General features: G+C 43.8%; 1 protein-coding gene across 3 annotated transcripts in view; it reads left to right on the top strand.

Annotated features, from left to right (window-relative positions):
* LOC140191238 (cdc42-interacting protein 4 homolog) overlaps positions 1–19,544 on the top strand; it is a 195,277-nt gene that overhangs the window by 126,736 nt on the left and 48,997 nt on the right. For all 3 annotated transcript variants that reach the window (XM_072248443.1, XM_072248444.1, XM_072248445.1), the window contains exons 5-8: positions 4,749–4,811; positions 8,927–9,031; positions 11,565–11,693; positions 14,100–14,246. In XM_072248443.1, the coding sequence (XP_072104544.1) occupies positions 4,749–4,811; positions 8,927–9,031; positions 11,565–11,693; positions 14,100–14,246 (444 nt within the window). The remainder of the gene's footprint in view (positions 1–4,748; positions 4,812–8,926; positions 9,032–11,564; positions 11,694–14,099; positions 14,247–19,544) is intronic.

The raw sequence follows: 19,544 nt of genomic DNA, 5'->3' as shown, positions 1-19,544 counted from the left end.
TACTCCCTGAGAATTCAAAAAGAAAAATTTTATCAAATTTGGAATAAATGGATTGAATATATAACCCCAAAGCGAGCAGACTTTAGATGACTGTCCTAATGATTTATACTGCTCTTCTCATCAACACAGTAATATTGCTAACGTAAGCACCCCTGGTCTAAATGTTTACTGTTTTTGTTTTTTTTTTGGAAAATGGAGAATTAACACAAGTAAAGGAAAAGATTTGGGAAAGGGATAAAAAATGATAAAATTAAGTAAATAAGTACATAGGGATTGGATAATTATGTTTGGGGGTAGGAGCAAACATGAACAAGTGAAGATATAAACACCTACAATGGTAGTTACATAGGCTTACATACAACATTTTGGACCAGAAAGAAGTGGTCCAGAAGAGATATATGGAAATTATTATTAATCCACTATTATTACAATTTTTCTTAACAACTAATATCATTACTTAGCCTAATAGAGTAGAATTTCAACTGCACATAATTATCTATTTAAAGTGTCTAATTTCTTTTTATATCATCTTATTGTGTACTTAGAAATGTATAAATAACTATAGTTTTATACATAGATAACAAAAATGGAAAAAGTTATACATGTAAAAAAAGTTCATGATACTTGTGAATTCCTTATCCAAATAAAAATAAAAAATTAAAAAAAAAAGAAAATAAAAAGTAACTGCAGATACTGGAAGCCTGAAATAAAAATAGAAAATGCTGGAAACGTTCAGCAGGTCAGGCAGCGTCTGTGGAGAGAGAAACAGTTAACAATTTATGAGGAAGATCATTCCTCAGAATGGTTCTGACAAAAGGTCTCTGGCCTGAAACAGCAACACTGCTTCCCTTAATGTTACACGGTGCCTGACTAATGTTTCAGCATTTTTCTGTTTTTAATTTCTTGAGATGAAAGGGAAAGTAGCTTGATCAAAGTGGCAGGTTTGGAAGGGTATTGTGAAGGGGGAGGTGTGTAACGGAGGTTTAGGGAGTGAATTCCCCTGAAGGTCTCTGCAACTGAAAGCCTTTGAGCGAACTCTGTTGCAAACTGAGTAGTAATGGTGAACTATGGAACCGGGGATAAAGATTGACGTAAGGATCAGAGACAATACATCGTGTGTTTAGTACAGGTTGAGTACCCCTTATCCGAAATGCTTGGGGCTGGAGGTGTTTCGTATTTCAGATCTTGAAATATAAAATGAGGTAGACTGGGATCACCATTCCAACTCTGGAATTTCTGTGCTACTGGTAAGCAGTTCGTATCTTACACAAACGTATTGACGTAGTGTTCAGTGTTAGGTTTCCATGAGCGATGATCTTGGTAAACTCAGGAATGAAGTTTTCTGCTGCTTTGTGATCAGCAGATGCTTTGTCAATAAAAAAAAAACTTAAAAAATTTGATACCATGCCTTTTCTTAAATTTCTGCAACCGTCCTGCTGAATATTCACAGTTCCCTTCATTTTGCAATTCATCATGATAGATCTCTGTGATCACCATACCAATAAGCGAGATTTGTTCATTCTGACGCTAATGAATCCACTCTTTCAATACATGATCGAAGCCAAACAGTAGTGTATCAGCACTGGACTTCGAGGCGAATGGTGTTGGGTTCAAATCTGACTGGCCCCCACACGCTTTCCATCCGTGCTGGGTTGAATGTTGAGCTAACAGCTCTGCCTCGTACAAAACAGATAAATGCTCAGCAAACAGCAAAAAATGCCGCCCAATTTGACACGAGGCACGAAAAGGAACAACAGTACACAATCGCAATCTATTGTTTTTCTATTTTTCATTAACTTCTGTTTGTTATATACGTGAGGTCACTTCTCAGAACTGTTTGTAGTGTGCAGGGACCTGCGCATCACCTGGGAACTTCACAACACAATGGGGAATTTTCCATTTGTGACGTCATGTTAACACTCAAAAAAATGTCAGATTTCGGAAGTTTTCAGATTTTGAAATTTCGGAGAAGGGGTACTCAACCTGTAGTAGTTTCAAGGATTAAAAATGAAATTTATTAGCCATATATATGTAGCCTGCTGATAAGCCTCGGGCTCACTCAGCTCACTTTCGTCTAGGGGGAGCAGCCTTCGGCCCCGCCAAACTGGATAACGAAGTTTGTGTGGGTGCTGTGTGATGTACCCCACCCCGTCAAATAACAGACAATACACCATATGCGATTAAATGATTACACTTCATAGATCTTACTGGAACTATGTAATTAATAGAGATACAATATAAAGGAAAGTAAAAGGCGCCAAACTTATCAAAGTTCAACCACTTCGTGCACAACCGTTGGAGCTCAATTAATGGAGTCTTTTTTCCCACCATTCGATCCCCTCCGACCTCCTCGACCCGCCGCCTGGGACCAACCACGGTGGTCGACCAGAGAGCGTCCAGCACATCCTTCCTCTTCGGTTCTCCTCCCGAAAAGCCCTGGGCCTCGGACTCCCTCTTGGGTCCGATCCTCTCCCAGGTTACACCATCGCAGCTCCTCTCTCTGTCCCCATCGTGCCTTCTGCCCAAAGCCCGCGAAAACAATAGCTTACGGACACACAAGAAAGAATAACATCCCTCCCAATTGGTTAGCAAATGAATACAATTCTCGTTATCAGTAATTATAACCCAAACAAGCTGCTATAGAGAACCACTGTCTCAGCAGTTAACATAATGGGAGAAGCCCCTTACATATACTTACACGTATTAGGAATTTGGTGTGGTGTATTGGTCAGGGTGAGACATGCAACAAAAAGCAACGTTCAACAATTATGAAGAGTTATATAGAAAATAAAGTTAGAGATTAACGTATGGATATGGAAAAAATGTGCATGAATGCATAAATCCCAGCATGTATTTACAATTAAACAGCGTTATAGAAGGTAGTTTAAAGTGTTTACAGTGCAGTGACGGGGGGAAGGGGGTGTAATAGATATAGGGGAGGTGTAGGAAGACTAACTAGAATGGTTACACATATTTCACATACTTAACAAAGAAAAAAAATAAAAACACATCAGAAAAAAAGCGGTAAAAGCACTCAACAATACACAGCTACTTCAAAATGACTGTGCACCTCGATGTCCAAGAAACTCCAGTAAAGGTTTCCACACATTTTCAAATTCTCCTGCCCTTCCTCTAATTATGTAAGTCAGTCTCCCCAATACAATACAAGATGCCATCTCCTTCACCCATACATGTATTAAGGTATATCCATTTTTCTCCAAGATAAAGCTATCATCCTCCTGGCCTGCAGGAGTCCAAGGTTAATTAAAGTTGACTGTTTTGAACTAACAGTAAAGTTTTTTGGATATATACCTCACTTTTGCTTGGTGAGGCACCTTTACTCCAACAATCTCAGATATAGTCTGAACAACTGTTTTCCAGTATTTTTAAAATTTTGGACAGTCCCATACACAGTGAAACAGTACCATTTTCTTCTGAACATTTAACACAAGTAACACACATCAAAGTTGCTGGTGAACGCAGCAGGCCAAGCAGCATCTTTAGGAAGAGGTGCAGTCGACGTTTCAGGCCGAGACCCTTCGTCAGGACTAACTGAAGGAAGAGTGAGTAAGGGATTTGAAAGTTGGAGGGGGAGGGGGAGATCCAAAATGATAGGAGAAGACAGGAGGGGGAGGGATGGAGCCAAGAGCTGGACAGGTGATTGACAAAAGGGATTTGAGAGGATCATGGGACAGGAGGTCCGGGAAGAAAGACAAGTGGGGGTGAACCCAGAGGATGGGCAAGGGGTATATTCAGAGGGACAGAGGGAGAAAAAGGAGAGTGAGAGAAAGAATGTGTGTATAAAAATAAGTAACAGATGGGGTACGAGGGGGAGGTGGGGCCTCAGCGGAAGTTAGAGAAGTCGATGTTCATGCCATCAGGTTGGAGGCTACCCAGACGGAATATAAGGTGTCGGGGATGTCAGGGGACCAACGGTTCAGTTTGACCGGAGTAATATAAGTTCTCATTAACTATTTGTGTTGTAATAGCTTCATTCTTGTATTAATTGATTGTTTTTGGGCTCTTAAACATGCCATTTCCCACTCAGTTTCTTGTACGTCTTCCTGAACATCCAGTCTCCATGCCTCTAGCCTGTCGATGGTGGACTCCTTATCGTGTGACAACAACGCTGTATAGAATAAAGAAATCTGACTCCTCCCCTTTAGGTTTAGAAGTGTGAGATTTTCAAAATGTGATGGTGGTTCAGAAACTAGAAGGTTGATCAGATTCACTGTCTGCAGGAAGAAACTTTTAAGGTGGCATGAAGTTGTTCTTTTAATAGTCCTCTAGCACTTTCTGGGGGAGCTTTTGGCACAAGCAGCTTGCAGGATGGGTAGTGACTTTTTTTTCCCCTGTCCTCTTTTTTTCGTTCTGGACGCGTACAAGTCCTGCGGTGTTGGCAGACTGTAGCCATTGACCTTTTCTGCTGACCTGACAGTAATATGTGACTTTGAACGTGGAAGGAGGCGATTTGCAGGGAGTGAACTCAATGGACAGAACTCGTTGTCAGCTGTCTCACAGTTGGGGAACAACGGCACAGCCATGTTGATTCATCCAGTTGCTTTAACCTTTTACAATGGAATGGAATGAAAATAATGTTAATAGAACAGTCTGAGGTTTAATCATTAAATGTGCGCCTCCTGGTCTGGGCTTATCAAGTTTTCCTCTTGTATAGAGGGTGTTTTAGACCAAACGTGCTGTGAATTCTTGGCCATACCTTTAGGCTTGTTGTTTTCTCTCTGTTCTAGCATCTTCTTGAAGGAAGAAAAGCCCAGCAGAACCTGGAAGTCAGCTTCAAACAGCTGGATAACGTAAGTTTACCAGAGTAACCGCGAAGAAACTCATTTCCTTTTTTCAAAAGAACTGCTGGTACAGAAAACCTGAAATAAAAATAGATAAATCCTGAAACACACAGTAGGTTGAGGCTTTAAGATTAGCTTTACTACATTCTTACATCAGCTTTATTTGTCACATGTACATCGAAGTAATCAAGAGTAAAACTGGTCACATTTACTATGGCATACTCTTGATAAGTCCCTTGTTTATACTGTTAAGAAAAGTCTCCAAAGTATTTCTCCCTCAGCAGATGTGTGGTAACTACAGACTTGTTTTAGTTCAAGGAGTGTGGTCAGAACCTAACTGTGAGGCTACGTCTTTGAAATGCGGCTTCATCCAGGTTATCTGATCACTTCAAAGAATTATTAGCTGTAGGTATATGCCTGGCCTTGTCCAGAATGCTGAGGGCTCAAACCCAACTCCAGAATTAACATTGCCAGCTTGGTTAAAGCTGCAGTTGGGTCTGGCCAAAACTTGTTCAAGGAGATGTCCATGCTGCCGGCTGGCAAGTTCCGAGGTGCGTGAGTATGTACGGGGGTTGGGGAGGGGGGTGGGGGAGATGTGCTGGAGCTTGGTGTGCAGATGAGGGAAATTGGAAATACAACAGGAAATGCTGGAATTATCCAGCGGGTTTATTTAAAGCGTGGGTTCTTGATTAGTAAGGGTGTCAAAGGTTACAGGGAGAAGACAGGAGAATGGGATTGAAAGGGAAGATAACTCGGGCATAAGCAAACTGTGGACCAGACCTGACAGGCTGAATAGCTTGGTTCTGCTCCTATGTCTTGTAGTCTGATAGTTCAGGCAACACGTGTAGCAAGAGTGAAACAGAGTTGATTTCCCTGGAGGTGGAGCTGGAAGAGATCGCTGTTCGTAAGTGGTGTAGGGTGATGTGTTACGCCCAGCATATGGAGCTAATGAAGCCTCAGTTTAATGCCAGTCATCACCAGGATGCTGTGGGGAAAGACAACGTCCTAGAGTCCTGCCAGTAATAGACATTAAACGACTGGGCTCAGTGTGTAACAGTCTAAAACATTTAACTGCTTAAGGATAAAATACCACTGGTGTTGAGATATTGTAAGGGGTGCCTTGCATTGCTTAGTGCAGTGAATGGAGAGAATGACTCTGCCTGCTGGTATTTAGTGTATATATAATGAGTTAATATATTTTTGGAGTGGGTAAAAGAGCAACTGTTTTAGACTGGCACTACCTGTGTGGTGCTGCTGAAGTGATAAACAGCTTGGAAATTATACAAGCTTTCACATCAGAAGATAGAAAGGGGTCACATCTGACCTTGGGTGGATGTAAGTAGCTCAAGATAACATCCAAAGTAAGAGCAAGGGAGGTGTGCAGGATGTGCAGAGGAGGAAGTTCTCCCTGTTGCTCACTTACCAGCACAGAAGCAGATCATCGAGTAGCTTGCTGGGCATGTCGGGTGCCATGGTTTCTGTGTTACCACAGTAACTGCACTTTGCTTCATTTTTGCTGTTGTGCTTTGGGCTGTCCTGAGGCTGAGAAAAGTTTGGTAGGGATATGGGCCTTTTTCTCGGACTGGTGAAGTACGGTGGTGGTGCACTAGAACAGAGCTTGCTGGCTCAGTGCACTGTTCCGTTCAGGAAGGAGGGAACTGCATTCACACTGCATCTCTTGCTCCAATGGCACGTCCTGTTGCAGGCAGTGAAGTTGTAGTCACTCTTTTATCATTCGGTGTGTAAGTGTTGGCCGGGCACTGAAGATAATGGCAGTGCAGGTGCAGGAAAATGGAAATACAGTAGAAAATGCTGGAAATACCCGGCAGTATATTTAAAGTAGAGGTTGCTTGTTTCTTGATTAGCAAAGGTGTCAGAGGTTACAGAGAGAAGGCAAGTGAGTGGGATTGAGAGGGAAGATATATCAGGCACAACCGAATGGCGTAGCAGACTCAATGGACTGAATAGACAAATCCTGCTCCTGTGTCTTATGGCCTTACAGGTCAAGCAGCATTTCAAAGTTCAAATTAAATTTATTCTCAAAGTACACTTATGTCATTGTGTACTACCCTGAGGTTCATTTTCGTGCAGGCATTCACAGCAGAACAAAGAAATATGATAGAGTTAATGAAAAACTGGACGCAAAGAATGAGAAACAACCAATGTGAATAAGAAGACAAAAACTGTGCAAATACACAAAAATACATAATAATAATAATAATAAATAAATTATTGAGAGTGTGAGGTTGGAGTCCTTGAAAGTGAGTCCATAAGCTGTGGAATCAGTTCGGTAAAATTATCCATGCTGGTTCTGGAACCTAGTGGATGAAAGGTAATAACTGCTTCTGAACCTGTTGGTGTGGGACCTAAGGCCTCTGTACCTCCTTCCTGATGGCAGCAGCGAGAAGAGAGCATGGCCTGGATGGTGGGAGTCCTTGATGATGGATGCTGCTTTCTTGTGGCAGTGCTTCTTGTGGACGTGCTCAATGGTTGGGAGGGTTTTTCCTGTGATGGATAGGGCTGTATTCATCGTTTCTTGCAGACTTCTCCATTCTTGGGTTTTGGTGCTTCCAGTCTAGGCAGCGGTACAGCTAGCATCGCCAGTCAAGATTGACTTACCTCATTTTTTTTCCTCCAGTCCTGCCGAAGGGCCTCAGCCTGATATGTCGACTGTACTCTTTTCCATAGATGCTGCCTGGCCTGCTGAGTTCCTCCAGCATTTTGTGTGTGTTGCTCTGGATTTCCAGCATCTGCGGGTTTTCTCTTGTTTGTGATCTCCCTGGAGGTGGGACTGGAGGAGACCCTGCCCCCCACCCTCACCTTCCCTGCTGGTTGTAAAATGGTATAGGACCTTCTACACACAACCTAGTGCACTGATGAGACCTCTGTTTCACATCAATCAAAGCACCTTCAACAGTGCAACGTTTGCGCACAACTGCACTGGGAGACTTATGCTAGCTGATGTGTTCCATTTTGTGCAGTGGGGAGTGAAATGGCCTGTATAGTGTAGGAAGCGATCTGTGTTCTAGTCCTTGCGCACATTTACCTGCCTACAGTACAGTTCCTTGGCTGCTTGGTTCCCTTCCCCTACATTCAGAAATGCCTGACCTGTTGAGTTCTTCCAGTTACAGGAAGGAAGTGGACCCTTTGAGCCTAATTATTCCACGCTGACCATCGCCTGCCCACAATAACTCCCGACATTCACCCAGATCCTTTCTAAGATGGCGTAGGAAAGTGGGAACTCTTTGCATGCAGCTCTGAAGAAAAAGTATTCCCTTATCTGAAGAAAAAGTATTCCCTTCAATTTGGTTTCCATCAAATATTCCTGTTTAGGACTACTATCACTCCATCACGCACTAGGGTCAATTTACAGAGGGCAATTAACTGTCATCACCCACATGCAATAGACAATAGGTGCAGGAGTAGGCCATTCGGCCCTCCGAGCCAGCACCGCCATTCACTGTGATCATGGCTGATCATCCACAACCAGTATCCAGTTCCTGCCTTATCCCCATAACCTTTGATTCCGCTATCTTTAAGAGCTCTATCCATCTCTTTCTTGAAAGCATCCAGAGACTTGGCCTCCACAGCCTTCTGGGGCAGAGCATTCCACATATCCACCACTCTCTGGGTGAAAAAGTTTTTCCTCAACTCCGTTCTAAATGGCCTACCCCTAATTCTTAAACTGTGGCCTCTGGTTCTGGACTCACCCATCAGCGGGAACATGCTTCCTGCTTCCAGCGTGTCCAATCCCTTAATAATCTTATATGTTTCAATAAGATCCCCTCTCAGCCTTCTAAATTCCAGAGTACCCGGAGTAAACCCACAAAGTCAGAGGGAGAGCGTGGAAACTCCACACAGATGGTGCTCAGGGTTAGAATTGGGTCTGGTCAGAGCCAGTGACTGAGCTACTGCCCTGGCATTGGGTGCTGTGCACTCTCTCTCCATCCTCACGGCTCTTCTGGGTGAAGACTGGAATGAGCTGAAGTAGTGTCAGTTCCATTGGAGGCAGATGACGTGTGGTCAGCTCGAAGCACAACTTGCTTGGCTCTGTGTTTAGCAAAGCCGAGCTGTCCAAAGAGATCATTGTAAACTGTGGTCTGATGTTCTGTTTTTTCCCACAGGCCAAGAGGAGGTTTGAGCGAGATTGCAAGGAGGCAGAGAAGGCACAGCAGAATGCAGAGAAGGTCGACAATGACATCAACACAACTAAAGCTGACGTGGAAAAGGTAAAGCAGAAGCTAAATCCAGTCAGAGTGAGCCATTAGGTTGCTTCAGGCTGACTGATAGATGCTAAAGCCCTTTACGTTACTCTCACTGTCCGTGATCTCTCCCCCTGTGGGTTTCCCTGAAATGGGCCCTTCTGTACAATCGTCAATCCTCCCTTTATACCGCTACGCATGCGCAGCGCAAGAATGATAACGGAGCAGGAGGGTTTACGTATTTTTACTGAGTCGTGCTAGACACGGTACACACTGGACAAGTTACATTGTGGGAGTGACGGACCAAGCCCACCGAAATGAGAACGTGCACACCCGAAAGCCTGTGCAAAAAAGGAGAGCCCTGCGTGCAATCAGTCGGCCAAATGCGCTCTTGCCACGTGCTGGTAATTGATCCAACACGGTTCATACACTAATCTCAGTTTATTATTTGCTCTTTCTTATCAATTCCACCAGTCACCTACACACTAGGGGCAATTCACAATGACCTTGACTCTGGGGTGTCCTCACAGACAGCATGGCAGCTGGGTTGCAGAGCTGTGAGGTGGCAGGTCTGAAAGCTGCACCACTTCCAAATCTCCTCTCTGATATGCCAAAGAAATTTGGCATGTCCGTGTTGACTCTTCCCAATTTTTGTCAATGACTCATATTGACAGAGCTCAATAAATGACGGAAGCAGCTTCCCCACTATGGACTCTGACTGTACTTCTCACTGACTTGGTAAGGCAGCAAACATAGTCAAAGACCCCAGCAAGATATTCCCTCTTCTCCCCCTTCCCATTGTGCAGAAGGTACAAAAAACCTGAAAGGGCATGCCACCAGGCTCAAGGACTGCTTCTATCCCACTGTCATAAGACTTTTTTTTAATTTTATTGTAACTTAGAATAATGTGTTGTGCCTGCACTGTATTGCTTCCACAAAACAAAAAAAAATCAAGAGTTATGTCAGTGAGAATAAAACTGATTCTGATTCTAAGTAGCTCCCTAAATAGTTAACCTCACACTCTACTCATTATGAACTTGTTCATTTTTGTTTACCGGCACTGCACTTTCTCTGTCGCTGTCAATACATAGTGTTATGGTTTTATCTGTATGAACAGTATGTAAGATAAGCTTTTCACTCTATTTCGGTACCTGTGACGATAATAAACCAATACCATTGTCAGCGCAGATGGCTCTAAATGAGATGAATGTTTTTGTCTCCTCTGTCCTTTCATCTGGCAAGATCCAGGCCCAATTACTACTGAGATTTTTATCAGCTCCTCTTTAATCGTTTCAGAATAGCTTTCTAAGGGTTGGCTTTATTTTGTCACATTTCACATACAGTGAAATGTGTCACTTGTGTTGGGGATGTGCTTGGGGCAGCCGGCATGTGTCAGGATGCTTCCGGTGCCAACAGAGCATGCCCACAACTCGTACGCCTTCGGAATGTGGGTGGAAACCAGAGCACCTGGAGGAAACACAGGGAGGACGTGTACAGACTGTCCCTGACCTTGTAGCTGGCACACTAACCATTATACCACTGTGCCACACCCCCCCCCCCAGTTAACTTAACTTCCTGCCCCTCTCTGTCAAAAGAACCAAGTCAATTTTCATCCTGTCCTATAACTTTACACATATCAACTGTGCGATCGAGTTCTCCGGAGGGAAAGCCCCAAAATGCTCGGCTTTGCCTGCTGCTGGCGGCTGGGGCTGGGGTCGAAGCGCTCGGCAGAGATGGTGCTCGGTGTCGGAGGGCTGGTTGGAGGCTCGAAGTTTTCGGACGGCTCAGAGTCGGACTGTGATCGGGCATGGCAGGGAGAGTTTTCTTCCTTCTCCCATCTGTGTGAGATGTGGGACTTTCGAGAGACTTTGACCTTTTTTTTTACCGTGCCCATGGCCTGTTCTTCATCAAGTTATGGTATTGTTACACTGTTGTAACTATATGTTATAATTATCTGTTTTTTGTCAGTTTTTCAGTCTTGGTCTGTCCTGTGTTTCTGTGATATCACACCGGAGGAATATTGTATCATTTCTTAATGCATGCATTACTAAATGACAATAAAAGAGGACTGCGTGTCCTCATAATCTAATCTAATCTAATCTAATCAACTCTTGGAAATGCCACACTAGGGCATGTAATAGGCTAAAATAGTACAAACCATGTAGCCAACTAGATACCCACAGGAAGCAGTACTGCCTCTTTAATTACGAGTCTGAAAGTTGTTGGTTGTAACTTTAGCAGTGAAGAGAGATGAAATGTTATCTAATCAGTTGCAAGAATGTGGCAAGGGCGCACGTGATTGATTGCGTGGTGAATCGATTGGGCGTCCTATGTGTGGAGCGCTCTCTCTTTTCGTATGGGCTTTCAAGTGCGCAGGTTTCGTAGCTTGTAGCTCCCACACTGCAAGATGCCCAGCAGGTACCATGACTAACAATAGCGTTTAATCCTGCCGCTGTACTCTGTGCATACGTAGCAAGAGGTACCTGGAATTCTGACAGAATGATGGAATGGGGTTCCTTCATCACCAAAGCACAAACAATGTCCCTTGGTCTCTCTTCAGGCAAAACAGCAAGCGAACCTGCGGAACCACATGGCAGAAGAGAGCAAAAATGAGTATGCTGCTCAGCTGCAGAAATACAACAAGGACCAAAACCAGTTTTACTTCGTGGAAATGCCCAATGTTTTCAATGTAAGTTTGACAAATTAGAGTTTTGGGTGTTGGGGGGTGGGCAAACTGAGCAATGGGTAACTGTCAGGTTGATGTTAGTAAGGAAAGGACACTTGAACGAGATATGTTTGGAATGTAGGTTTTGGTATTTGAAGTGTGGTTGGGTGCTAGGTTACAATGCAGTGGATGGTGATCCTGGATTCACTGGATTTGTAGGTAGACCAGATAGGGAAGTGAATGCATTAAATCCTATGTCAGATCTTCCTGGTCTGTCGTGAAATCTGCAAAATTGGTTTCCAGCTGAGAATTCAGATCGGATTGGGCTGCAAAGCATTCAGTAAGCAGAGCTGAGGCAAAACTTGAGGGTCTTGTGGACAAGTAAGGGAGTGAAGAAAGCTTGTGGCCGTGCCTATCTATGCTAATCTGACTTGCCTGCTTTAATTCCATATCCCTCTATGCCCCGTTCATTCAAGTACCTGTCCAAATGCCTTTTAAATGTTGTTACTGTTCTTGCCATCTCCTTCATATTATCTGGCAGCTCATTCCAAGTACCAGCTACTCTTTGTGTTTATAAAAAAAAAGTACTCCTCAGACACCCCCCCCCACTTCCTTAAACCTCTTCCCTCTCACCTTAAACCCTCACCCTCTAACTTTCGATATGCCTACCATGGGAAACAGTCTCTAGCTATCTACCCTATCTGTGCCCGTCCAGACTCTCCTGACAGATCAAGTCCTCCAATTCAATAGCATCCTCGTGTTTCTTTTCTGCAGCTTCTCTAGGCTACATTACAGGACAGTAGATGCCCTTCCAGCCTACCCTAAGATCAATCTAACCCCTCCCTCCTACATAGCCCTCCATCAGAAGTGGTTGAGGCAGGTTTGATGTTGTCATTTAAGGTTAAATTGGACAGCTATATGGACAGGAAAGGAATGGAGGGTTATGGGCTGAGTGCAGGTCAGTGGGACTAGGTGAGAGTAAGAGTTCAGCACGGACTAGAAGGACCGAGATGGCCTGTTTCTGTGCTGTAATTGTTATATGGTTATGGTTATTTTTATATCATCCATGTATCTAAGAGTTTTTTTAAAGTCCCTAATGTATCTATCTCTATCATCACCCCTGGCAGGGCATTCCACACACCCATCACTCTGTGTAAAGAACCCCCAAAAAAGTAAAAATTACTTCGGACACCCCCCATACATTCCTCCAATCACCCTCAAATCATGCCCCCAGTATTAACAATTATAACCTGTAAAAGGTTTCTAGTTATCCACTCAATCTATGCCTCTTATCATCTTGTACACCTGTATCTAGTTACTTCTCATCCTCTTCACTCCAAAGAGAAGAGCCCTCGCTCAGTCAACCTGTCCTCATTAGACATGCTCCCCAATCCAGGCAGCATCCTGGTAAATCTCCTCTGCATCCTCTCTCAATTTTTTTCTTTTTTTTTTGCTCTCTTTTTGCATGACTCACTTAATTTTATTTTTAAAGTATGTTTTTTAATTGTAATTTATAGATTTTTATTATTATGTATTGCAATGTGCTGCTGCTACAAAACAACAAATTTCACGCCATATGCCAGTGATACTGAATCTAATTCTGATTCCTTATTCACTCTTCCACTTCCTTATCCAAGTGATTTATAAAAGTCACAAAGACCAGGTGTCTTCCTAACCAACAATGAGATGGGAGGTGATTTGAAAGAGGTGTAAAAGATGGCGAGAGGCATAGATTGTGTGGATAGCCAGAGGTTTTTCTCAGGGTGGAAATGGGTAATATGAGGAGGCATAATTTTAAGGTGATTGGGGCAAAGTATAGAGGGGGATGTCAGAGGTAAATTTCTTAGACAGAGTGTTGGGTGCATGAAATACCTTGCCAGTTTGGTGGTAGAGACACATATATTAAGGATATATAAGAAACATAGGCGTGTGGATGATAGAAAAATGGAGGGCTCTGTAGGAGCAAGACACACCAAAAGTTGCTGGTGAACACAGCAGACCAGGCAGCATCTATAGGAAGAGGTACAGTCGACGTTTCGGGCCGAGATCCTTCGTCAGGACTAACTGAAAGAAGAGATAGTAGGAGGGGCAGATTAGACTGACCTTAGAGTAGGTTTAAAGGTCAGCACAACATTGTGGGCTGAAGGGCCTATTCCGTGCTGTGATGATCTATGTTCTATCTATCAACTCTTATAATCAATACTTTGTGATTATTCTCTGCCAGTTCAACTTGCAGCTTGTATAGAGATTGATTTTCAATCCTAAGGGAACCTGGAAAGATGTAATGTTGACCATCATGCCAAGCATCTATATTCTTATTTACTGAGTTTGAGTACTTGAGGGGCCTAACTTTTATGTGTACTATGAGGCCTGGGCATCTTCTGGTGTACCTGTTCTTGATCAGCCATCCATCTGGTGGTGTTTCTGCAGAAGCTGCAAGACATGGATGAGCGGCGGACACGGAAACTCTGCGAAGCATATAAGATGTTTGCGGACACGGAGCGGAAGGTCATGCCCATCATTGGGAAGTGTCTGGACGAGATGACGAAAGCTGCAGAGTCCGTGAATGAGAGTGGTGTACGTAAGATCATTAACTGTTGCACACGTTGCTCACCCTGCAAATGTCTTTTTCCATAACGCAAACACGAGGAACTCTGCAGATGCTGGAATTTCAAGCAACACACATCAAAGTTGCTGGTGAACGCAGCAGGCCAGGCAGCATCTCTAGGAAGAGGTACAGTCGACGTTTCTGACGAAGGGTCTCGACCCGAAACATCAACTGTACCTCTTCCTAGAGATGCTGCCTGGCCTGCTGCGTTCACCAGCAACTTTGATGTGTGTTCCTTTTTCATAAGCTCTCTTCTGGAAAGTATTATGGGGCTATTAAAGCAAAAACTTCGTGCCATCTTACAAGTTTCTTCCCATAGGCGGCTAATCTGATTAACCATTCTAGTTGGGCCCCACCCCTCTCTATCGATGACCTCAGTCACTGCACTGTGCACACTTTAAAACACTTGGTAATGTTTTTTGCATTGTAAGTACATGCTGGTATTTATGTATTTATGCACATTTTATTCCGGATCCGTACTTTAACCTCACTTATTTTTATATATTTGTTTATTCTTTGTAATTGTTGAATGTTGTTCTTTGTTGCACGTCATGCTAACACACCACGGCAAATTCCTAATACATGTAAGTGTATATGGCAAGAAAAAGTTGATCCTTGATCACAGACAAACAGGCCGTTCACCCCAATGATTCTGCTCCCATTTATGCTAGTCCAGCTTTATTCTTCCCACCTTTCCATCATCTTCTTGCCCAGATTCTACCACTGTCCTACCTATTTGATGTAATTTACAGCAGCAAATTAACCTCCCAGCCTGCACGTCTTTCTGATGTGGAAGGCAACCGGAGATCCATAGAGCCAAACAGGGAAACAACTCCTTCAGCCCACAGGGACCAAGACGCTCAAAGTTAGATCCTCAAGTAACGCAATGTGAAAGATAACATGTTTCAGTCACGTTGTCTTAATAGGAAATATTTGATAGGATAATCTCAAACTCCTCAGAATAGATCTATGGGATCTTTTACATGCAGTTTGGAAAATGGGCAGAATAATCCTCAATTCTCTTCAGAATTAGGAAGTATTTCTTACGTGGATTGATTTTGGAATTGTCATTATAATCACCAGAGCAACTCTGATTTCCGCTGTGGAGTTTTCATATAGATTTCCAGCTCAGTAGAATGGAAACAGTACAGAGAAAATTAAAAAGGATGTTGCCAGGACCATGCCAGCTAGGATTTTCATCTAATCTAGTCCCATTTGGTCCATATCCCTCTAAGCCTTTCCTATCTGTATTCATGCCATTTACTGAACACCCTCTGGGTGAAAATGTTGCCTCTCAGGTTCTTATTAAACCTCTCTCTTCCCATCTTAAAGAAAGATTATATCTCTCTTGGTTTAAGGTGAGAGGGGAGAGATTTAATAGAAACCTGTTCTAACCCTGGAGAGAATGTGTAATTCATCCTAACCACGCCCTCATGATTGCATACACGTTTATGAGGTCACCCCTCAGTCTCTTGCGTTCCAAGGAATAAAGTCCTGGCCTTCCTAATCTCTCCTTGTTACTCAGGCCTTCACATCCTGGCAACGTCCTCGTAAATTTTCTCTGCACTTTTTCCACTTTAACCAGGGATAAACCCACGCGCAGACAGCACTGGAAACCAGAATAGCTCTGGTGATGATAATACCAATTCAGTACTTGATAACTGAGTGTTGGTCCATGGCCTCTCTCAGGTTAGAGGAGCAGCACCTCATATTCCATCTGGGTAGACTCCAACCTGATGGCATAAACATTAATTTCATCAACTCCTCCTTTTCTCTTTTTCCATTCCCCATTCTGTCTCCTATTTTACTGCTACTTTTATCTTCTACTGTCACCTCCCTTTGGTACCCCCAATTCCTTTCCTTTCTCCCATGGTCCTGTCTCCTGTCCTATCAGATTCCTCCTTCTTCAGTTCTTCCACCTCTTCCACCTATCATCTCCCAGCTTCGTACTTCATCCCCCATTTCCCAATCACCCATCTTCTATCTCACCTGGTTTCACCTCTCACGTACCAGCTTGTACTCCTTCCCCTCCCCCCGCAACCTTATTTGTCTTCTGTCCCCTTCCCTTCCAGTCCCGATGAAGGGTTTCAGACCAAAACGTTGACTGACCCTCCATAGATGCTGTCTGACCTGCTGAGTTCCTCGAGCATTTTGTGTGTGTTGCTGAGGGTAACTCTGTCTGCCCTCCATATTGAACGTAAAAGATCCTGTAGATCCATTCTGAAGAGTTTGGGATTATCCTGTCAAAGATTTAGACAACATGATTGAAACAAATTACTTGCAAATACGAGATGCTGTGCATGCTGCCAGTCCAGAGTAACACGCAAGGAATGCTGGAGGAACGTCAGGTTGGAGGCTACCCAAATGGAATACGGAGTGTTACTCTTCCAACCTGAGAGTGGCCTCCTCACGACTGTAGCTGAGTGTTACACATTGACGCCTTGTAATAATGATCAGTGAGGCACTGAGAATCCGTACTTACCAGTAATTAACTTCTATTATCTCATCTAAAAAGCACGTAGTTTCACAAGCTAACCACCTGTGGGCAGCCCACTACAGTCCCTACCCCTCCGTGAACAGTCAATGAAGAGAAAAGTTATTACCTGGGAAAGGAGTCTTTGCGGGCCAGGCGTTCCTCGTGGTCCTGATCTCCACGTGTCCGTGGGGTTCTCCTTATTCGTGATGGTTGGCCTCTCGTTGCTGGAGGGTTATCACCCATACTTGTTTGGAGCTCCTGACTCTTCTCGTGTTCCTCATCAGTTGAACTGGGCGATCTCAATCCCATTGGCTCAAGGTCACCTGTCCCACCTGGGTCACCTTCTTACTGGTTACTGTTCTGGACTACAACCAGCATGGTTTCATAGTTCTGCCCACCCCAGCCTTGAGTATTTGCGCCTTTACACTCTGGCTAGTCCAAACCAGTTAAATGAGGCGACCCAGAGTCTAGTGAGATTGCACATTGCTTCTTTGGTAGGTCTGGCATTTTACATAATAAATAGCTACTCATCTGAGAATAGTATCAGGTTTAGCAGGTCGTTATCTGAAGCTCTTTGTGTCCACATTCAGTTGCTCTGATTAGATTATCCCAGAGCAAAAATCAGTCCACAAATTGGGGAGGAGTGGGGTGGGGGAGGAAACAAAGACAAATGGTTTGTCTGCTTCCCCTGTCCTTGATTTGTCGAATCCACTCATTGTGGACTGTTGTTCCTTCTGGCCAACGGGAGGTCATGGATATGGGAAAGCAGAATGGAATTAAAATGGTTAGCATGGGTAATCCTCCCTATTGCAGACCGAACAAAAGTTTTTCTGTTTTTTTTAATTGCATCACTGCAGGACCTTATTCTGTGCAGTTTGCTTCCTGTTTCCTTCATCCTTTCAGTGTGAAAGAATGCCAGAAACATATCCTTACCTGCAGAACATTTCAGAGTTCTGGAAGTACTTTAGAATTATTAGCTCTTTTTCCGTCTTTGAACAACAATCTATGCAGTATTACCCAGTTGCTCCAAGAATAGGGCTGCTTCACTCGATTCTGCAAGAAATGAAGTTTTACCATGTTGTTTGAGTTCAAATTTAGTGTGATTCCAACTATATATATGTATGCTGCCAAACAAAACAACTTTCCTTTAGGCCAGGGTGTACAATACAGTAATTCACACACAACACAGAAAGTAATATTACCATAAATAAATTAACGGATAACATTTATGTGATGAGTTAAAGAGTATACTGTATAACTCTACTGCTGTTTCCTGTGTGGTGAGAGCCGGGTGCTTGTAGGGAGTTCAGTAGTCTCACAGACTGGGGGAAGAAGCTGCTTCTCATCCGAACCGTCCTGGTCCTAATGCAACAGCACCTCCTTCCTGGTGATAGGGGGTCAAAGAGATTGTTGGACGCATGGGAGGGAGCACTGATGATGCTCGGGGTCCTGCATACTCAGCGCTGCTGATGAGTACCTCAGATGGGTAGAACAGAGACCCCAGTGATCCTCACAGCAGCCCTCACAAGCCTTTGTACTATCTTGCAGTCGCTTGTCTCGCAGTTCCTGTACCAGGTGGTGATGCGCCTGGTCAGGGCTCTCTCTGTTGCTGCTGTAAAAATTGGTTAGAATGAGGGTGGGGGGGGGGGAAGCCTCACTCGCGTCAATCCCCTCAGGAACTGGAGATGCTGTTGTGCCTCCCTAACTAAGGAGGTGGTGTTGAGGGACCAGGTGAGACCTTGCATTTATGTGCATACCCAGAAGCTTGGTGCTCCAAACTCTCTCCAAGGAGGAGCTGTTAACGTGCAGTGAGGAGCGGCCAGCCTGCACCTTGCCAAGGTCCACCATCATCTCTTTAGTCTTGTCCACATTGAGACTCAGGTTATTGTGCTTGAATCATTCTCCCAGCCCCTCTCCCTCCTCTCTGTACACCATCTCGTGTTCTTCAAGGCATACAATCCCAGAGTGATTGTGGCAATTTCGTCCTTGCTCAACAACCTTTCGATTTTTTAGCTGTATTTCAAAATTCAAAGCAAATTTATTATCAAAGTACACATATGTCACCCTGAGATTCATTTTCTTGTGGGCATTGTCAGTAAATACAGAGAAACAGAACAGAATCAATGAATAACCACACACAGGATGGGCAAACAACTAATGTGCAAAAGACGACCAACTATGCAAATACAAAAAAGAATAAAAGCAAAAAGCAAAGCAATAAATATTGAGAACACAAGATGAGGAGTCCATTAAAGTGAATCAATAGGTTGTAGGAACAGTTCAGTGTTGGAGTGAGTGAAGCTGAGTGAAATTGTCCCCACTGGTTCAAGAGCCTCATGGTTGAGGGGTAGTAACTGTTCCTGAATCTGTTGGTGTGGCTGCTGAGGCTCCTGTGCCTCCTTGCTGATGGTAGTAGCGAGAAGCGAGCACGTTTTAGATGGTGGGGGCCACTGACAATAGATGCTGCTTTCCTGTAACAGTGCCTCTTGGACATGTGCTCAGCGGTGGGGAGGGCTTTACCTATGGTGGATTGGGCTGTGTCCACTACTTTTTGTAAGCATTTCCGTTCAAGGGTATTGCTGTTTCCATACCAGGCCGTGATGCCAGTAGTCAATATACTCTCCACAGCATAAGTGTATCAAAATCTTAGATGACGTGTTGAATTGTTGCAAGCTTTTAAGAAAATAGAGTTGCTGCCATGTTTTCTTTGTACTTGCTGGATCCAGAACAGATCCTCTGAAATGATAACACTGAGTACTTTAAAGGTGCTCACCCTCTCCAGCTCTGATCC

Source organism: Mobula birostris, chromosome 32 (assembly GCF_030028105.1).
Source record: "Mobula birostris isolate sMobBir1 chromosome 32, sMobBir1.hap1, whole genome shotgun sequence".
NCBI classification, from domain to species: Eukaryota; Metazoa; Chordata; class Chondrichthyes; order Myliobatiformes; family Myliobatidae; genus Mobula; species Mobula birostris.
Note: the sequence above shows the minus strand (reverse complement) of the source record. Positions and strands in the feature narration are given on the sequence as shown.